Genomic DNA, 20,589 nt, shown 5'->3' with positions numbered 1-20,589 from the left:
TCCACGGAAAGAAATTATGTCCCAAGTTCCTTAGGCTGCTTTAATGAAACTTTTGCAAATCTTTTTTAGACTGCCTTCGGGTCTTTTATTAATTTCAGGCAAATTTCTTATTGGCACATCCTCTCCTACTGCATGGGAATGGTATGAAAAGTTAATCGAGGGACAAACTGCCTGTTATAGGGACAGCCGTGAACGGAAAAGTTAAAAAAAGGTCTTGATCGTCACAATCATATTGGCCATAGCTTTTGAGCTGACACTACTTTCTCTTTCTTTCTACGAAAACGCGCCGCTTTGATGATCATAACAGTCAGTGTCATATTTGCAATTTGTTGGGGAGCAGAGTCAGTTGAATACGTGTTAGGATTCCTAACGACTCTCAACATTACGTTTGTCCATATCACTATCGTTGACATGATGGTGTTGCTTAATTCAGCTGTCAACCCCTTCGTGTATGCCCTCCTGAACCATCAATTTAGACAAAAGAGCAGGGGAGTGATGTGCTGCACGAGTTCTGTGATAAAACCCAGGCCTCGGGCTGAAACTGGAACAGAGGAAAGTGTAGCCAATGAGACTAAGCTTTAGGTTTTTAAACAGCAGACGACATATGAGAGTCTGAATGGGGTTAACTGACAACTGACATATGGCCAAAATTTTAACTGACAACTGAAAAATCGCTGAAAATCTAACTGACAACTGACATTTGTGGTGGTCTTTTACTGATAGCTTACAAAAGACCGCATCGCCCTAAATATCCTAAAAGCTGGAATTACATATCAGTAGGAGTACGCCAGATCCCTGGTCTAACAGAATTGTCCAGCAAATATGGCCTAGGAGATTTTGATGTTGAACTTTACCACATGGCTCGAATTTTCTCAAGCTTAGAAGTTGAACTACTTCTAAAGAGCAAGTCGAGGTCTTAAGCTTGTAAAGAATTTGAAGACAGGCTAGGATAGCGTTCATTGACCCAGGAGACTCTGTCCTTCTGAGAAAAGCGTTAAAACCTTGACGGGCTCTAGTCAGAAAGCAGCAAGTGATGGAACGGATGAAACGTGTACTTATACGCAAGTTCGTGGCATCTGTTCTGTGAAGAAGACTTTATTCGTATCGAATGTTGCTACAAGTCGCTTTAAACTAGCATCGGGACTCACTGGTACTGTGTCGTTCTTAGAGTCCTTGAAAGTCTCTAGAACAGTTTTGGTCTCAGAACTCAAAGCATAGAGAAAGCACACATGCCTCTTCAAGATACCGCAGACAAAGTATCGTATGTAAATGACAACATCGCAAAGACCGTTTCTGAGGTGAAACAAAGGTATAGTACAAAGGAAACCACGGCAACCAATGACCCTAAATAAACTTTGTCTAATAAAACTCGAGTCTTACTAAAACTTCTCCAAGGAATACGCCTCCTGCACAACAGCATAGTTTCAATGAGCAACGATAATCTCGAAGACATTGAATTGTGCACGTTGCTCACAACAGCTGCGGAGAATCAACAGGTAATTTCCTATTTTAAGCATGAGACTTTCACCGCATTGTTCTCAAGATTTTGGGATAATTACCAAGGAGTCGCTGAAGAGAGTAACAAAATGAGCAGCCAAAAAAATCCCGCTATCCTGTCCCTCAGACGACGGAGTTTGCAAATGTCAATTTTATGCGACCTCTGCCTTCAGAAGAAATCAACCCCGAGACTGAAAGTGTTATAAAAGAATTTGCGGAGAAGTAACGTCCCTCGCCGGAGGCAAAGGACAGTTCGGGTGGAAACTACGAAGGAAAAGGAAGGGGCTTTACCACCGGCCGTCTACACGAAGCAACAAGACTCCACCAAAGTGGACTTCTTAGCCGGGTTAGGGAACGATTTTCAGCCAGTAGGGCTCAGCAGCGACAAACGAGCCGACTGTATCGTTGAAGTGGAAGTTGCTGAGGTGCAAACATATGCAGACGAATATGACACGGACTCAGAAGACGACCAATTCGCGCCCATTTTCGCTTGGATTTCTAAAATAAGCTTACAGTAGATATCTCTAATAACCTAATTGGAAAGTAGACAAAGGAACATTCCTTTCCACCAGATTATTTCATCGGAGTCAATCGCAATCGACACATTATAAAACAAAACATAAAAACATAATATTGTGCTTGAGGACTCTTCAAAAGTTTGTTTTCCTTCTGAAGATCTTCTTTCTAACATTTTGACCGGCTAAGACGGTTGAAAAGAAATGTTTCAATTTTGCACACGGGCCTACAGAAGTTTGTGTGCAGAAAGGTGATAATTTAACTTAAACACCCTTCAAACAAAGACTGAAAGTCACTTGGGATATCTTGGAATTACTTTATTCCAGAATTGAGAAAAAGGAGCTCTTACTTAATCAATTTTCGACCTAAGTTTTGAATTTATGCTATGTGCAGTTTTTGGCCAAACATAGTGTCGGAAAGTAATAGTAAACTCGCCAAGTTGATTATTAACAGTCATTTAACTGACAACTGACAAATGGCCTAAAATCAACTGAGAACTGACAAATGGCCGAAATTTTAACTGACAACTGATATTTGTATCCCCCCATCCAGACCCTTACACATGACTCAGGAGCCATTACGTTGGTTAATCTTTCGCTTCAGAGAAAGATCGCTAAGCGAGGAATCTTGTTGTTGTTTACAGCATCTATGGATCATCGTGAGACCAAATTGAAAATCTTGTGAGCCTAGTCAAGTGTCTTATCCCTTTTATCATCTGAAAGAAAGCTATCGTTTCATTTAACGAGCAAAATTTGAGCAGTCCTAGAGCATCAATATTATCTGTAAAGTGTATTAGAACCTGTAAGTACTGAAATGTTGCAATTTCACAGTCGATAAAAACATAAATCAAAGTGCATGGCTAGAAAAAAATACCACTTAACGAAAAAATCTAGTAGCTGGCAAATCACTAAAGCAAGGATAGATATAAGCTAATTATTTGTTATCCTTCTATTCGGAATTCAATATATTTGTGTTAACGGACGGAGCCCCAACTGCATGCAGTAGCTTTTGGAATAACATAATCGTTGCATTCGCAGGCATTACATCAAGCAGCGACTTTTCTAGCGAAAAGTTTTCTTGCTAAAATATTTTTACAAGTACAGTATAGACTGAACTTGTAAACAATGCGATATAAGATAAGTTGTTGACAGTCAAATTTACTGTATTTTGCGCATTTCTAAAGGCTGTGCGATTTATTGAAGGACAACATCAGAAGTCTTCCTGTAGACTAATGGCAAATGCGGGGTTTAAAGTCGAAGGTCATCTAAAAGTGAATCACAGAATAAGAAACGAGAGCACGTGATCAGGGCTGAGTTAATAAGTAACTATAGCAGATGCTTGTATTATTCTGCGATTGGACTGTATCCAATACCTCACTACACGCAGCGTGTGAATTTCTCTAAAAATCATACGTGTAACGAAACCAGGACCCTCGCTTGTCTACCGTCCTCCATTGTAGAGATAATTCCATATTGTCATGATTAAGAGAATGATCAAATAGCATCTTAGGGCTACCAGTCTCGCGTTTAGTTCTAAACACCCACTAGTTGAAATTGAATGAACTTGAACTTAAATAAGTTCGTTTACTCGTAATTTAGAATCAGTCTTTTAAACATAAAGTTGTTTCGAAAAAATGATGATTATCTTACTTAATATCTTCTTAATAACCATTTTGACCTTTTTGAGTTCGCTCTTTGATTCCAAAGGATTCCGATAAATTATTTACTGGTGAACCTAGCTATTTCCGATATCCTGTTTGCAATACTCATCACACCAAGGATTGTCCTTAGCTTCAATATAACTCACCCGGTTGGAAATGCAGGCTCAGTTCTTTGCAAGTTGGTGACAGGTGGGAATCTGGCTTGGCTTCCTGGAACTACCTCAGTTGTTACTTTGGTGGCGATTGCTGTTGCACGATATTATACTATGCTTTATCCCCTGGATCCAAATAAAAAAGTAACCCTCCGTATGCTTGAGGTGAGTCAAAGCATTACCCGTCGACCTACCAAGTGAACGGGCTGACTACCCTCTCTCGCAGGCTATTCAGGATAAATTATGAGGGGTTATGTTCTACCAGCATGTTTGTCTGTTCTAATGTGCAATTGATGTTATACTTGATGAGCTTACAGTTGTTACTAAAAGTGAATCGAAATCAAGCGATATTTGTTTATTTAAAATCTTTTTCATTTGTGAACTCAAATGGGGTTACATCTGGACTACGTACCTTAGTACACTGGGACTCACGGTCATTCCTTACACATTTACGTTCATATATACATTGGACTAGATCATTAATTATAACATAACCAAAGTAAAGCGCGCACTCTGATTGGTCAATTCAGCGTCCCCCATTTGCCCATGGGTGTACCCTGCTGACGTGAGCAAATGCAAAGACTATTTTTCCGCGCGCGCTTGTATTTTCTGCTCACGTAAGATTTGTTAAATAAAAGGGAACTCTTTAGCTACAATGTATCAATGTCATGTTATAAAACAAATGGTAAACACCACAGCACACACTATTGAGTTATGGCTGCACTTGGGAGGTTTGCTAAGCACTCAAGAAGGTAGAGTCGCTCTCGGCTATCGCCTCGAGCGACTCTTACGCTTCTTTCGTGCTTAGCAAACCTCCCAAGTGCAGCCATAACTCAATAGTGTACGCTGTGGTGTTTACCATTTGTTAAAAATTTCGCAGAATGATACAAACAAGGGATACTTCATTTCTGCATTTGAAAGAAAACAAATTGATTCAAGGAGTAGAAGAGGTCGGAATTTGATTCTATTCTATGAGTATTCATGACCGCTGTGGAGATGTAAATTAAATAAATCAGTGCATAAAAACAACTGGGATGAAAGTATTCCCTTTGAAATTAAGGATTGAAATACTTCCAATCCTCCTTTTAGGTGATCATCCTTAGTTCCTGGGTGTTCTCAGTAATTTTCAACCTACCAAAATATTTTGCCCGTACCTTTGATGACAAGAAAAAACACTGTGTGCAAACCTGGGCTAAAGAGTGGATGATCACAGCTTATTGCTTATCCTGGTTGGTCCTGGTCGTGGTTGCTGTTGGCATAATGATTTTGTTATACTCTAAAGTATTGTACACACTATGGTACAAAGCTGATGATGGCAACCATCTAAACTATCAACAACGAGTGAGCTCCTAATTACCGCAAGTTATATTTGGAATAGTCAAACCAATAAGCTTAGCTTAGGCCTTTTTTATCATCATAAGATGGTTCTCAAGGAAAACAGAATTAGCTGAGTTTTCATAATTCGGCACAAACGCTCGAAGAACCTGAATGACAAGCCTATTGATACAATTATCGTCCTTGCAATTAACAGAAAAAAAAAACCTAATTGGCTGATCAGGATTAAGGCGGCTATTGACAGTTGTACAGGAAAGCTTCTCAGCTGAAATTTTTCTCAGACTATTCACAGAGTGTGTTGAAGGTGAGGAAACGCATCACGTTGATAGTCATAACAGTCAGTGTCATATTTGCAGTTTGTTGGGGAGCAGAGTCAGTGGAATACGTCTTAAGATTTCTCACGAGTCTGAAAATCAGCTTCGTCCACATAGCCACCGTTGACATGATGGTGTTGGTTCAATTCAGCTGTGAACCCCTTTGTTTATTCCCTCCTAAACCATCAGTTCAGAAAGAAGATCAAGGGAGTAATGCGTTGCACGAGTCCTGTGGTGGTAGTCAAGCCTCGGAGCGGGACTGGCACTGATGAGGAAGGTTTTGCTGACGAAAATAAAGGATTTTAAAAAGTACAGCGCAGACCAAAAAAAAGAAATATAACATACAGAAACTTCTTAAATGAGTTCAATTCAAGCAGGTGAAAATTTCTGAGTTATCTTTTAAAATATGGGTAAAAATGGTTCGGTAATGTGGTAAAGTTTAAATTCTAGGAATGGTCATAAGTTGGTTATTATCGGTAAATAGAAAATAGATCAGCTGTATTTGCCAGCAGCAAAGGGGAAAGATTGTACAAAACTCAATAAAAACTTAACACGTGTCAAATCCGATAACACTTTATGGGACAGAGCCTCTTTTTGGTTAATCAGATCTTGAACTGTTCCCTTTTGTAATTGAAGGGGTTGTAATTGTAATTGTAACTGATCATTCTCCGGTGGTACCAAAAACTTATGAATAATCAGGTCAAGGCGAAGATAAAACGGATGTTGATCTGTGATAATCCCACAATGCGACGGACTCATGCAGCTGAAAACCCCAGATGATTCAACTTAACAACCAACCAACAACATCGACACCCACATAATCAATCCATTAAAATGTTTCTTTGAAGGAAAATGGCGTCATGCCAAAAAGGATAAAAGTCAGAGCTCCACTGATCCATATTTAGCCCAGCATTCGATCTAGCAATTCTTGGTTTCGTAGGCTACTTTCCCTCTTGTTCCCTCGAATCCCCGTTTAATTTCAAAGCAGCAGGAGATAATGTAATTTAGGTACAACTTAATAAAGAAGACTAAGACTACCATATCCTAAAATCATATTATACGCCATACTGATTCGTTAGTTTTCTTGACTCTGATGCCGGAGGAATATCTCTTATCAAAGGGTCATCTCCGAGGGAAAGATCTTTCACTTTTTGAATGCTGGACGGCTGATTATATTCAACACCATTTTGTCAACACGACAAGGGAGTGATTTGAGAACGTGTATTACACGTGTACCACCCGGTTTACAATCCGCTGACCTACTTTCATGGCCATTCAATGACCAACTGAGTCATACACGAGTCTTAGGCGTGGCCATAATAATGCTTTTAACCAAACAGTACAATGTTGAGAAGGTTGAGAGGGTAGGTTAGGAGAAGGGATTGAGGGATGAAAAAATCAACAAAGATAAACTGTGATGGTGAGATCGACAAATAAATGTCAAGATTCTCACATTTCCGGTGATATATATTTCCATCTTCTTCCCAAATAAACTTTGCTCTCGATTAATGTGGTTTCACAAAGAAAGACAAACTAACAACAAAAAGCCAATACTGACAACCAGAAATAAATTTATTGACATTCCTAAAATGAATGTGGAATTCAGGGGAACTGATTGTATTTTTCTCTAACTCAAACAAACAACTTTTTTTTAACCATTAATGCATTCGCTGGCAAAGAAAGGTTTTAAGAATTTCTACTTGTTACTATGCACAAATGTTCTCAACTACATGAAAATTACAGTGTTCTCCGCTGATTACAAAGAATGAAAATTTAAGAAATAAATAAGGTTTTGCGTAAACTTGAACGCGCCATCAACTTGGCACAAATATCCGCTCTTGCACCTTGAGTTGTGGGAGAAGGAACCAGGGGCCCGTTTCTCGAAAGACCCAGTAACTAACGGGCTCGATGGCATATTTTAAAATCGGAAATTAAAGAATAGAGAAACAACTTCTCTGACATCCTCACCAGTCCATTTCGCTTCTTTAGCTGCTAGTTTTATTGTATAATACACAAACCACTTGAAACCCCTGCCTCGAATGAAAATAGAACAGCCTTACGGGCTCGTAAAGAAACTCGTAAGTTTACCGGGACCTTCGAGAAATGCCGGTGACCCAGCATCGAAATAATTCATTCTGACAACTGTAAAGAGGATTGAATTTCGTTTTGAATATTTCATTCTTATCTATATCATGTTTTTATTTGTTAACTCCTCGCCTTCCCCCTGTATACATCCCGGCCACATCTACAAGTTGGTTTTAACCCTAGCCAGTTTTTCATTTTGCAGGATACCGCGAGAGGTGAAGCTGAATGCTTTTCAATTAACTGGTAACCCAGGAACCTACTCACAAACGGCGGACTCCGATGATAGCCACCAAAGGACACTATACATCGGTAAAATAGTCTCTCCGTAGATAATCTGCAAATGAAGCTAATCGCAACAAAAAGACAATCTACCTCATGCAGGTGAAAACTCAGTCAGCCCAAGAGAGTGGAAAGAAACAAGAGATACTGGATCACGTTGGTTCTATAGTAAATGAAATTCTGTTTTGATTTTGAGAAAAACAAATTGATTGCAAACTGATGGTAAAGCTTCACACTCAATTGAAAAAAATTTTTCCACAAATAACTTATCATTAAAACCATACAACTTTCCGAGCCTCATGACACGAAAGGGAGAATGCACCCCCATCCCCTTTTGTGAGAATTTTCTTTTTGCATAGATTGAAGTCCCGCTCTCTCCCTGCCCCTCCCCTTCCCCCTCCCCTCCCTCCACCTCTTCTTCGATTCTCCGGATCTCTCCCTGCTTAGGTGTCATTGAAAGCTTTGAAACATTGAATCAGTTTTATCCTTTCCTCCATTTGAATCTCCAGGAAATTTAAGGATGAAACACTTATTGAAATCATGTGGTAATTTTAATGAAATAGCTACACCATATGTAATGAGTGCTAGTGTTTGGCTTTGGTTTGTCATCCCTGGAGTTTAAAGAAACCGCAATGCGCTTAGGTGTACTTGGTTCTTGTAATGATCTCCCAAACTGCACCGTCACCTAAAAAGCTTTGTGTACAGCTACAAAATTATTAATACATCTTACAGTCTAAACCACGCTAAATAGTTGGAAGTTAAAACAAAACAAAAAAAGCAGTTGAAAGTTTAATTATTATTGACATTACCACATATTTTTGTCCACTGACCTTCAAAGATGAACAACAAACACCCAAACCTTGCAGCCTCATTGGAGGAGATTGATTCCTAGTTAAGTTATACGACATTAAAAAATATTCTACTCTTGAAAACTTTGTTTGTAAATTTCAACTCTGAACTTCAAACCACAGAATGATGACTTTAGTTCTACAGGTTGCTTTGCGTAGCCTACACCTTAGAACCCGAAAAAAAAAACTGAATAATGACCCAAAGATTTATCAACTCTTCCAGTTAAAGTTACAAAAAACAGTCTCAAAACATGATAATCACCAACCGTTAAGGAAAGTACTGCCTTGTACACTTCACTGGATAAATGTGATAATCACTCTACCATGTCCATCGCTATTATAACAACATTCATTTTGCTGATTTGTTCCATTGTTAAAAGATCCCCCCCCTCCCCCACAGGAAAAATTTTCATCAGCTGCTCCGCCATTTCCCCCAGAGTAACCTCCACCGCCGCCAGCTCCCTTGTTGCCTGCGCGTAAACCACCGCCACCTCCGAACCCACCCAGGGCACGTCCTCCTACTCCTCCTTGAAGATATCCTTTACCTCCTTGACCACTACCGTTCGTAGAATCATCTTATCCCTTATTATAGAAGCCACCACCACCTCCACCTACAAAACCAAAACATGATAAGTAGCTCTCTTATAAAAAGCAACATTTTCATTATAAACTAAAAAATAATTACACAAAATCATTGAATATTGTAGCCATGCAAAAGCTTATGAGGAATAGTCAGTGTTAAAATTTTGCATTGCACAATTTTTTAAAACTAAGCTAGTGGGCAACACTCTGAGAACAGTAGTTGTAAAACTTCTTTATTCTCCGACGCGTTTCGTCTAACTGTCGTAGACTTCCTCAGGGAGTTTTACAAGTTAACACTATACGCCTGTTTTTATAAGCCATAGTTAGCAACTATTACGTGGGCCAATGACCATAAAGGCTTGGCCGGACTTACGAACAGGAAAAAGCGAAGTTGTCAAAAATTGGAAATTTTTGTAGGCGACGTGAGAAAAAATATTTTGGGAGCCACAGTTTTAGCTAGTTGAGTGCTACGAGCTTAATTTTAAAAAGTTGCTCTATTTAATCCAAAATCGCTATTAGCTAATATGAAGGTCTCGCCAGTTGTTCTATTATTATCTCATACACGAGAAATTGAAATAACGCGATGATAGTGCATATTGACGGATCGGTGGTGAGCAGTAAATAAGTTGAGTAGGATTTTTAGAGACTGAACGAACGAAACTCAGTTGAACTTTAGATATTTATAGAGGTGCCACTACAGATGTTGTTAACTAGAAAAGAAAAAAAAATCAAAATTTAGGATTAATAATTCCAATAGAGATCTGGGTTGGGTTGTTCAAAGATGGATTAAGATAACCCAGGGTTAGTGTGAAATTTGATTTTAGATCTGAAAGCTTCATAAGAAAATTCAGTGTAATTCCATTTGTCTAAAATTTGATGATCGATTGTTCTAAAACGAATTGGGAAAATCATTCCAAAACTGCTTTTGAACAGAGAAATATAGAAACCGGGATTGAAGTTTAAGCCTGGGTTAGCACTAATCGGCCTTTGAACAACTGGGCGCTGATTAATTTTACTGTCGTCTTACTGTCCCAATGAATTGAATATACTAATGGAATTTTCTTCTTTCTCCGCTTACCTGATCTTTTTTACCAGTGGTATTTCCTCCACTTCCACTGCTTCCTCCTGTCCCCAGTGGCAAGTTGTATCCTGCATTCCCTGTTGTATTAATGGACGCATCACATCCTGGATGTTGTTCTGACATGTTTCTAACCCCCCCTCCTCCTCCAGCAATGATCAAAGGCGTGTTGTTTCCTTTCACCACAAATGTACCTCCACCACCTCCGGCAGTTTTTGGGTTGCCATTCCCTCTTCTCCCTTTTTGACCAACAAGTACAAAGATATTCTCATCTTTGGTCAAATTAAAGTTTCCAATCATCCTTGCCCCTCTTCCTCCGTTGTTGATGTCACTGTCCTCACCGTACCCCCCTGAGGCTCCTATTGCTTCCATTCTGTATTCGCCAGTGCGTGGCACAGTCCAGAGTTGAGTACCGTTGGACACCGTAACTTGTCCGCTATGATCGTGATCTGTGTAGTGACTACCGATTGAGTCTGGACCCTGAGATCCATTCTGACCCAGGTTTGTAAACACAGCTGTAAATTCTATTTAATAGACGTGAAATAAAATGAAAGTTACGATGTTAGTTGGAAATTTTTCAAATTTTCTTCGTCACTTCAGTGTTGCCATTACAATGGAAATGTTCTTATAGTAACGTAAATTATTGGATCACACTGGAACGGAAACGTCAGTCACTTGGAGTGTTCGAATTTTGTCGTACTGTGCTATTTTCTAAAGCCTGCTCACCATTGTATTTTTAGAAAGTAGAAACCTTTGATAGTCGGGTATTGACTGACTTCACTGCATTTGAGGATTACATTCGACAATAAGATATCTGAAACAAAATTGTGTTTTTGAACAGACACATGCTACTTTCATAAACTGTAGAATTCAGCTGTCACTGAATTTTGTTGTTGGGAGATCTAAAAATCCCAGGAGAGGACGAAGTTTCTTTCCCATTCCCATAAATTGAGTCGTTTTTCTCGTCAATTTATTCAAGATCGTTGTTCGGCGATCACAGGTGATGGTGAAAGGAAGAGAGTGAAGAATAAAGGAATTCCTTATGACCAAAGCTGATAAGTCAATTGAGTAATGCCCTGCAGAGCAATTTTCGAATGACTGGAATAAGTTATCGAGGATTTCATTGGCGTTGCCTTACTTCGCCCTGTTATTGGTCCACAAAAATTACGCCGTTGAGATGACACACAGAGAATAATATCCGAGCGCTTGTGTTTGAACTGAAAATGAAATATCATCTAGTATAAATTGATCTTTTCAAGAGGTACCACTCGGGCGATATTGTCATGCAGGCCTTACCTTGTACACAGCCATACAGTTCAACCCCCATTGATATCCAGTTCTGCCACTCTACTGGTTTAAAACGAATGTAACGCGCAGTAATTGGTGGGTTAAGGTCGTGATAAACCACGGTATTCTGATCTGCGTTTCCACGAAAAACCTTTCAATCAACAACATAAAACATAACAGCCTTTCAATTAAATCTTTAATGTAAGTGCATGACTGTTGACTTCCTTCAGTATAATGGTTACAAGGCTCCCTCGGTCGTATCGGGGGGCGCTGTTGTAGAAGAGGTCTCGTCGTTCAAGCTCTTAGGCGTCAACTTGTTCAATGACCTTTCCTGGGGGACGCATGTTGACCACCTACTGAAGAAGGCTAACAGACGGTTGTTTGCTTTAAGGCAGCTCAGGAGAAGTTCTGTCCCAGCGGAAGATATCGTCTACATCTATTGCTGCCTAATATTTTCCATACTTGAGTACGCCTCTACTGCATTTGCCAATTTACCGTCCTACTTATCTAAGACCTTAGAGTCAGTGCAGAGGCGTGCTCTCGCCATTATTTGGCCAGGTCATTCGTACTCACATACCCTAATGCTAGCCGGTAATAATGACAACCCCCTTTATACTGCAATGTATGCCGACGTTCGTAAATCTTCAGACCGCTACAATTTAAGATCAAATCGTACTCACTATCACTCAAAAAAGTCAACCGATCATTTTAAGAACTTTGTGACAGTCAAATAGTTGTCAGTTTAATCATACTCGTTTTTTTTATAATAAACATTATTATCATTTTAGTATTTTTATTTCTATGTACATGCTGTTTTTACTTGTATGTAGTTTAATGCATTTTGTACAGTTTTCCCCCTTTTTTCTCCTATAATTCTTCTTAATATTATAAACCTGTAATTCAGCATTCTCTGCAAGAGGTTTGAATAAACGATATTATCATTATTATTATTATTATTATTATTATTATAATAAAGGCTATATTATGAATATCAGTTATTACGATGTAAAAACAGACCTCTCACTTATTCATGTACCATTCTTCTAGGCGTTCCCCTCGGGGGCCTCGATGTTTTATATCATTTGCGGTGCATATTGCAAAGACTCTGCTAATGATGATCAAAAAAACATTATTTTCCTGCTTATATTAAACGGAAATCACGCGATACACGATAAATCAATTCTACCTTCGTAATGTTTTGTCCTGGGACTGTATAATTGTAGAACCTTCCTGTATTGTTGCCGTACTGCAGATTGTACTTCGTAACCCACTCCCTCTGGTGTCCATTACTACCTTGCGTTGCCACACGTATCACTTTTGTGTGCAGAACAACCAGATCAGCCTGGAGCCATTGATCCGTATCATTGCTTGCAGCTGCCCAAGATTCCGCTTTGTTAGGATGCACGAAGTAAAGTCTACCCTGGGCGGCAGAATGATTGGAATCTCTCTCTGAGGAGGCGCTTAACTGTCCATCAGAGATTTCACCGCTTTGCATACCGAGAAATCTTCCACATTCTGTTTTGGAAAGGTTTATAGACGATTTACAAAGCAGCTATAGGATAACCCAATAATTAATTAAGTGTGAAGGTGTAGTCTGATCGTCCGGGTGAGTGTAGTCCTGAGAAGGACTGTTGTCGGTGGCAGTGACTGACGTTTCGACAACCTGTGCGGAAGTCATCATCAGAGTCAAGTGAATGATTGTTGTCAGTAGAATGTTTTTATTCCAGTTCGTGTGAAATGATCGGTTGGTTTTGCCGTGATGTTATTGGCTGTAAGACTCAAGTGACGTAAGTCGGTCGTGATTGGTCTGTTTCGGTCTGTCGGTAAAGTTATGTTGTTCTTTTTCGGTCGTTTGTGATGTTTATGTCGGGAATGAGTCGTTTGTATGGGGCGGGTAGTTGTTGACATCTGTTTAGGGGAGTCTGTTCTAAGTTAGTAAACCAGCTTTCCAGAGTCAGTCGTTGAAAATAGTCAGTGCTGTAGGTGAGGCATTGCGCAGAGTCCCAGTCAATGTTGTGGTTGGTAAGTCGATGGTGTTCAGCAATGTGATTGCTGACATCACCTTTCCTCGTCGCCCGTCTGTGTTCAGTCAGTCTTGTTGTGAGGTTTCTGCCAGTCTCACAGATGTAGGAGGCTTGGCAGTCGGAACAATTGATCTTATAAATCGTTCCCTGTCTGTTCCTCGGTTCGTCTTTGTCTTTAACATTGGTTAGTAACTGACGTAGTGTGGTGATGGGTTTGTGGGCGACGCGGATATTGAAGGGTAGTAAGATGCGCGAGATGTTTTCAGACATGCCTTTTATGTACGGTATGGTTGCTGTAGTCGTAGGGGTTGCGGTGTCGTTTGTTTCGGTAGTGGTAGTGGGTCGGTGAGTGTTTCGTCGGATGAAGTCGTTGTTGTAGTTGTTCTTCGTAAAAACACGGTGAAGGTATTTGTTCTCGTCGGATAAGCTGTCTGTCGAGTCACATACTAGTTGTGCGCGTCGTGTTAGAGTTCTGATAGTTGTGGCTTTGTGTGATGTAGGGTTGTAGGATGACTCGTCTAGTAATCTGTCGGTGTGTGTCGGTTTCCTGTAAACTGTCGTTCGTAATGAGTTGTCGTTGTAGCTTACCAGGCAGTCTAGAAAAGGAAGTTTGCCATTTTCTTCGACTTCTCTGGTAAACTGTATGTCAGTGTTTTGTTCGTTAAGGTGGTTGTGGAATGCGTCAATTTCGTCGTGTCGAACGGCGGTATCGTTTGTCGGCAAGTCGAAAGGGCGCGTTCCTCGATGTTCTGCATCACAATTTCTGCTTTAACAACAGAAACTGGAGACCCCATGGCAGTGCCGTGTAACTGTTTGTAGTGTTTACCGTTGTACTGAAAGTAAGTAGACGTTAGGCAAATGTTTAGCAAGTCCATGATGTCGTCTGTCGGTAGCGGTAGTGGATCAGTAGATTGTTGGATTGCAGTCTCAGTGCATTGTAATGCTAATTGAAGTGGAATACTTGTGAACAGTGATTTCACATCAAATGACACTAGTTTGTAGTCGTCAGGTATCTGAACAAAGGCTGATAGTTTCGAAAGAAACTGTTTGGGGCTGCGTCGGTGGGAGTAACGAAATAATTTGGATATATCAACAAAGTTGAAATGGTAAATTGGCCACCGTAATGATTACAAAAGCTGACGTTTCGAGCGTTAGCCTATCGTCGGAGCGAATAGAGGAATTGTGGGTTGTGTGTGCTTTTAAAGGCAGAAAATGGAGCTACGTTATTGGTGGGTGCATGGCAACGAGAAAAACATGAATAAATTAGTGGAATGAAAAGCGTTCATTGATCCCTGTGGGATTTAGACTGCCGGTTTGAAAGATGAGCTTTTGTTCAAGATTTTTACGGCTTTCCGTGCCACCTAAGTGCAAGGAAAGACCGCAGATTGCCATATGTTGCTTAGAATGATTGGGTAAATTAAAATGTCTAGCGACTGGTTTCGATGTGTCCTTGTCATTCCTTTCCACGTCTTGAAGGTGTTCTCGGAATCGGTCACCTAGTCTTCTGCCTGTTTCGCCGATGTATATCTTTTTGCAATAAGTGGCCAATTTACCATTTCAACTTTGTTGATATATATCACCGATCACTTCACGTGCACCTCCGCCAATGTAATCTATTGCATAACTTGCACTTATTGCAAAAAGATATACATCGGCGAAACAGGCAGAAGACTAGGTGACCGATTCCGAGAACACCTTCGAGACGTGGAAAGGAATGTCAAGGACACATCGAAACCAGTCGCTAGACATTTTAATTTATCCAATCATTCTAAGCAACATATGGCAATCCGCGGTCTTTCCTTGCACTTAGGTGGCACGGAAAGCCGTAAAAATCTTGAACAAAAGCTCATCTTTCAAACCGGCAGTCTAAATCCCACAGGGATCAATGAACGCTTTTCATTCCACTAATTTATTCATGTTTTTCTCGTTGCCATGCACCCACCAATAACGTAGCTCCATTTTCTGCCTTTAAAAGCACACACACAACCCACAATTCCTCTATTCGCTCCGACGAAGGGCTAACGCTCGAAACGTCAGCTTTTGTAATCATTACGGTGGCCAATTTACCATTTCAACTTTGTTGATATATCCAAGGTATCTGAACAGTCTTGGTAGCGTTAATGAAGTCTTCAGTGGATTGTAGTTTATGTCTGGATTTGTCGGTTAGCGGTTGTAGTATTGTCGTCAGGTACTTGGATAGTTGGTATGTGGGAGAGCCACAGAAAGAAACAATAGGTCGCACCGGGAAACCAGGTTTGTGTAGTTTCGGCAAACCGTAGAGTTTCGGTGGCTGTGGTACCGAGCACCTCAGTCGATAGTACGGTTGGGTGTCAAAGGCGTTCGTTTTCTTGAGTGTCAGTAGTTTACTGTTGAGTTTACGTTGAAGGGCAGGAGTTGGGTCACGTTTGAGTTCTTCGTAGGTTCGTTTATCGTTAACTAGTGCGTCCATTTTGTCGTGATAGTCAGTTTTGTACATAACAACAGTAACTCGTCCTTTGTCGGCTGGTAGGATGACTATGTTCTCGTCGTTTCTCAGTCGTTTCAGTGCGCGTTGTTCGTCTTTAGTCAAGTTGCTGTCATGTAGTGACGTTGATTGTATAGTGGAGGCAATTCTGCTATATAGTAGAGGCAATTCATCCATTTTTTTTATAAGATCAATTGTTCCGACTGCCAAGCCTCCTACATCGGTGAGACTGGCAGAAACCTCACAACAAGACTGACTGAACACAGACGACAACTACACGACCAACTGAAACAACTGATACCAACTGACTTACTTGACACCGTTACGACAATTGCCGACAAACGAGCCAACAAGACGAATGAACGCGCCCGCACTGGACATCAACAAAAATTGACACGACTGCTACGAGACAAAGAAGAGAGACGAAGCAAACCGGACGACAACTGGGTAAGTAACATTTCTTCTCGTTCCTTAGACAAGACTGAAACTCGGGTACTATCATACGGACTAAAACACTCAGTAAGACCTAAACGCATACCGACTGAGGCTATTGTATCTAGTGTTGAGGCGGCCCTGTCTCGGCAACGAGAACTATCTGAGCCGACCAAGGATAACATCAGAAGCAGAATTGCCTCCAATCATTTACCGAATTAATTAAGTGTAGTTTATATTAAGCTAAAACTGTCTTTAACATAATTCCAGAAACTTTCAACGAAATGAAGAACCTTAAAGAACTCCTATGATCAGATCAACTGTGGCGCAGAGTCCTTTAATGTCTCAAGCTTATTAGAGGAAAACTGCAAATAGTTTCGTTCGAGGGAAATTTAGAAGCAATTTCTGGGACGCACCCGACAGTCATCGTCTTTGTTAACCACTTACGTTTTTTATGTTTTTAGTACGGCTGATTCAACTTTTAACTTTCAATTTTCTTCACCTAGTTTTTCTTGACAACGGGATCTTTTATTCGACACAATACAAAACAGAAACGATTGCTCAGTTTACGCAATTAGCCGGGTAGATACAATGCGTATCAGCATTGGAAGACAGCCGTCTTCCTTACCTTTCACACATCCATACAGTTCCACTCTCATTGATATCTTATGGTTCCACTTCAGTGGTAGGAAACGTATGTACCTTGCTGTGATTGGTGGGTTTAGGTCGTGATAAACAACACTGTTCTTGTCTGTGTTTCCATTAAACTCCTACATCAAGATAAATATGAAATATGAATGGTGCTCGTTTTGTTTTAAAATGTACTTTACGTGCTTGCGTTGTATACATAAGAACTTGCTAACTACTATCTATAAAATAACATACTGCAATGATTTCACGAGTAAACCGATTCGATTTGACTCGGGAAATTCATCCCATACCACGGTACGGTAAAATTAAGACGAACTTTTTCTAAAAATATCAATCTGAGATTAATCAAAAGCTGGATAGATGAGAGTTATACCCGGGCAAAGAAAATGGTAAAAAGTATGAAACTTTACGATCGTTTTATACATTGCAACAAATCGAGCAATGAAGCTCTGACTGCAAGGAGCGGTGCTTATCCTAACAAAAAGTACTGCTTGTCCTAACAATTTTGACTTTGCGACGCACAATAAGCAGCTCACGTTTCAAAATATTCTACCACCTCGGATCTGTTTTACCTTAACTGGGGTTTCTCCTTGTTCCCTGTAGTACTGAAATCTCACTCCATAGTTGCTGTATTGTAGCTTGTACATCTCCACCCAGTAACTTTTCTGATGGGATCCTTGTGTTGCTACTAGTGTTACTTTAGTGTGTTGAGCTCTAAGATCTAGCTGGAGCCACGGATTTGAATCAGTCCTATCAGCTATCCAAGTCTCCCCAGCGCCATGTAATCTTGTGTTTTTTACGGTCTTCCCTTTATGGGATGAGACACTTATCTGCTCGTGTTTGATTGCACCACTTTCGATACCAAGTGTTTCTTGACAACGCAAATCTATTTCAAAACAAAAAGAAACTTTAAACTACCAATTTAAAATAGCAAAGTGTTGCAACTACTTATTATCCTGCTCACTGCTCACATGCAATTAGTAGATATGTCGCATTACTTCCACAGCCATGTTTACCAGTCAAACACTCGTCTATATCTGGAAAAAGAAAGTGATGAACATCATAGATAGTTGGCTCCTTTGAGAAGATTTAAAAAGCTTTTCATTACGTTATATCTTTTCTTGATAATGGGGTCATGTCTGAATTTTGGCGTAAAAATTCGTACTTAGTTTCATTGACATTTACTTCAATAAAAAGAAACTGAGAAACTACAAGTGGCCTAGAGGTTGACCGAAGACATAAGGAAAAAATGTATCGAAAAGATGGGGGAAAAAGGTCATGAACCCGCATCCAGTACCCCTTTTCTTAATGACATAGCTTATGCTAACCGTGATCATTTTCACCGTAAACCTTAAAAGACAAAAGCTCCCAGCTATGATATTCTGTGACTATTAAAACTGTTGAGGTTCTAGCGATTGTTTGACACTCATCCCTTTCAAATAAGTCTGCCCAATCACCGGAACGAATTTCAACTTGGGGGAGGAGAGTGTGGAACTCGTCACTTATATTCAATGTTTCTGCCCTAATAAAAGTATGAGATTCCTTACCCTCATCACAATCATGGCCTTCAAATCCAGATCCATCAACACACAAACACTGATAATCTCTGTCTGTAAACCCAGCTTGGCATGTTGCGTTATTCTTGCAGGGATTTTCCGCGCAAGCATTCTTAAGGAGAAAAGGAAAAGAGAAACTTAAAATGGTATTTCGGCAGGCATGACAGGTTCCTCGCGTCTGTTCATTTATTCCCGTCGCAAGCAGGGAATTTTAAAGGAAAGGAGAGGTGGGTGAATCCTTTGGTCTCGTATCAAAGCTTTCCCGTGGTACAGAATTAGAATTGCCTAGTGGTTATTACCTTGTCAGTATGTAACTTAACGTACTACTACGTGGAGTGGAGTAATATATAAATACAAATACAAATACAAATAAATACAAAGCTTTCCTGGACAAGGACGGGAGTATTACTTATAGCTCTTAGAATTAATCCTCACCTCAGCTCCGCGGTAAACATAACTTTTGTTTTTCACTAGGTCTCCATCGTGTTCAATGGTTGCATTATTCAGTTCACACTTGTGTTTTTCAGGCGCTTGCAATTGTTTTATCGTATGAAAGTTATAACTGACGCAGTTAGGTTCCAGGTAGCATTGTAGCATGCAGATATCCTCGTCAGCCACGTCAACAGTTCGAACCGTGTGATTCTCCAGTCGGTAGTCAGGTTTAGGAAAACTGGTAAACTTCAAATTGCGGCAATTACCTAGAGAAAAATTGTGTTAAGTTAGAAAGCTGCTAACAAGCATTTCTACTGACAAGCACTTCTACTTAAATTGGGACTGTACAGCAGTGTTAGTACTGTATGACTCTCGCTTTGGTTTGGCTTTTGGCTTTTGGCTTTACGTTAAACACCAGTAGAGTTATTTTTATTTATATTCTGAATGATCATAGCAAAGTTTAACTTCTTTTTGATGCGATCAGCTATTGTGATCGATCGACTCAGTGATCCACGCCGAAGTCTATAAACTACTCGTGTTGGTATGTAGAGTGATTCGTGTTTATCACGTACGTAATAATGGTCGTCTCGTCCAAGCTTGTTTAGTTCGTTAAAAACGATTACGTTTTCGCGGAACTTTTTGTTTGGTCTCACCTCAAAACTCATTTCATGAAAAGCGTGTGTTGTTATGTAGCGTGACTTCAGATTTGAACTATACTGCGTATTATGAATGAAAAGTGAAAGTTTTTATTAACTCTTTTAATACCTATTCAGGTGCTGGGTTTTTATCTCTAAAAATGTATTAAAAGTTTACTTCCACAGTGTGGATCACCAGGAAACGAAACGCTGAAATGTATGCTCTAGCATGCACATTATAAGACTGAGCGTAATTGAGTATAATAGGAACAACAAATCCTAAAATGTCACATTTTGGTCAAGTGAAAAGGAAATACGATACAAGGAACTGTGACCAATGATGCGACTGCTTTCCAGAGTCTGATTTCAAACTAGCAAGTGATAGCAAATCTTGGAAAACTATGAAGGAAAGTAGAAAGCCTTGTGCTATAGTGCTATAGGAAGAATGTTCGAAAAGCTTCTTTTTCTTTATTTATTCTGGACATACCACAAGGGTGAAGTCGGCATTTTCATATCATCCTCTTTAAAAGCGTGTTTTCGAAATTTTGCGTTTTCGATGGACAGCTGTATTATCCAGATTTGTGCTGATGGTAGGCTATACTGTAAGAATAAGTTTGTTTTTTTCAAATTTACCCCACTAAGTGAAAGCGCGGACTCAAAATTAGGTGTTGAATTTGATTCAGCTTGAGGCCGCAAAATTTTCCTGTCAGTCAAAACGGGATGTCTGCATCACTGTTAAAGATGAATTCCTTTTCAAAACTA

General features: G+C 39.9%; 4 protein-coding genes across 4 annotated transcripts in view; 2 read left to right on the top strand and 2 right to left on the bottom strand.

The window, feature by feature from the left end:
* LOC148721285 (QRFP-like peptide receptor) overlaps positions 1-582 on the top strand; it is a 58,168-nt gene extending 57,586 nt beyond the window's left edge. The window contains exon 5 of the mRNA XM_088736118.1: positions 382-582. Coding sequence (XP_088592244.1) covers positions 382-582 — 201 coding nt within the window. The remainder of the gene's footprint in view (positions 1-381) is intronic.
* A 647-nt stretch (positions 583-1,229) lies between these two features.
* LOC148721277 (QRFP-like peptide receptor) overlaps positions 1,230-20,589 on the top strand; it is a 90,962-nt gene continuing 71,602 nt past the window's right edge. Inside the window, exons 1-4 of the mRNA XM_088736117.1 lie at positions 1,230-1,309; positions 3,720-3,990; positions 4,915-5,166; positions 5,453-5,572. Of these exons, the coding sequence (XP_088592243.1) occupies positions 1,230-1,309; positions 3,720-3,990; positions 4,915-5,166; positions 5,453-5,572 (723 nt within the window). The remainder of the gene's footprint in view (positions 1,310-3,719; positions 3,991-4,914; positions 5,167-5,452; positions 5,573-20,589) is intronic.
* LOC148721283 (uncharacterized) overlaps positions 8,262-20,589 on the bottom strand; it is a 28,260-nt gene continuing 15,932 nt past the window's right edge. Inside the window, exon 5 of the mRNA XM_088735912.1 lies at positions 8,262-9,105. Coding sequence (XP_088592038.1) covers positions 8,981-9,105 — 125 coding nt within the window. The 3' untranslated portion in view covers positions 8,262-8,980. The remainder of the gene's footprint in view (positions 9,106-20,589) is intronic.
* Positions 9,205-14,145, bottom strand: LOC148721284 (uncharacterized). Its single transcript, XM_088736052.1, has 4 exons — positions 12,820-14,145; positions 11,643-11,784; positions 10,347-10,870; positions 9,205-9,297 (listed from the first exon to the last, which is right to left on the bottom strand). Exons 1-4 carry the CDS (start codon positions 13,126-13,128, stop codon positions 9,205-9,207), a joined length of 1,068 nt encoding a protein of 355 aa, XP_088592178.1. The 5' UTR covers positions 13,129-14,145.

This window comes from Stylophora pistillata, chromosome 10, assembly GCF_964205215.1.
Source record: "Stylophora pistillata chromosome 10, jaStyPist1.2, whole genome shotgun sequence".
Classification (NCBI taxonomy): Eukaryota; Metazoa; Cnidaria; class Anthozoa; order Scleractinia; family Pocilloporidae; genus Stylophora; species Stylophora pistillata.
The sequence above is the reverse complement of the archived record's forward strand: the minus strand, read 5'-3'. Positions and strand labels throughout refer to the sequence as shown.

Excerpts from the sequence above, each read along its gene's own strand:
- LOC148721284 (XM_088736052.1), bottom strand. The coding sequence starts at position 13,128 with ATGCAAAGCGGTGAAATCTCTGATGGACAGTTAAGCGCCTCCTCAGAG. Across the intron at positions 11,785-12,819 it reads CAGGACAAAACATTACGAAG|GTTTTTCGTGGAAACGCAGA; the intron begins GTAGAATTGATT and ends GTTGATTGAAAG. Across the intron at positions 9,298-10,346 it reads CCACTGGTAAAAAAGATCAG|GTGGAGGTGGTGGTGGCTTC; the intron begins GTAAGCGGAGAA and ends TTGGTTTTGTAG.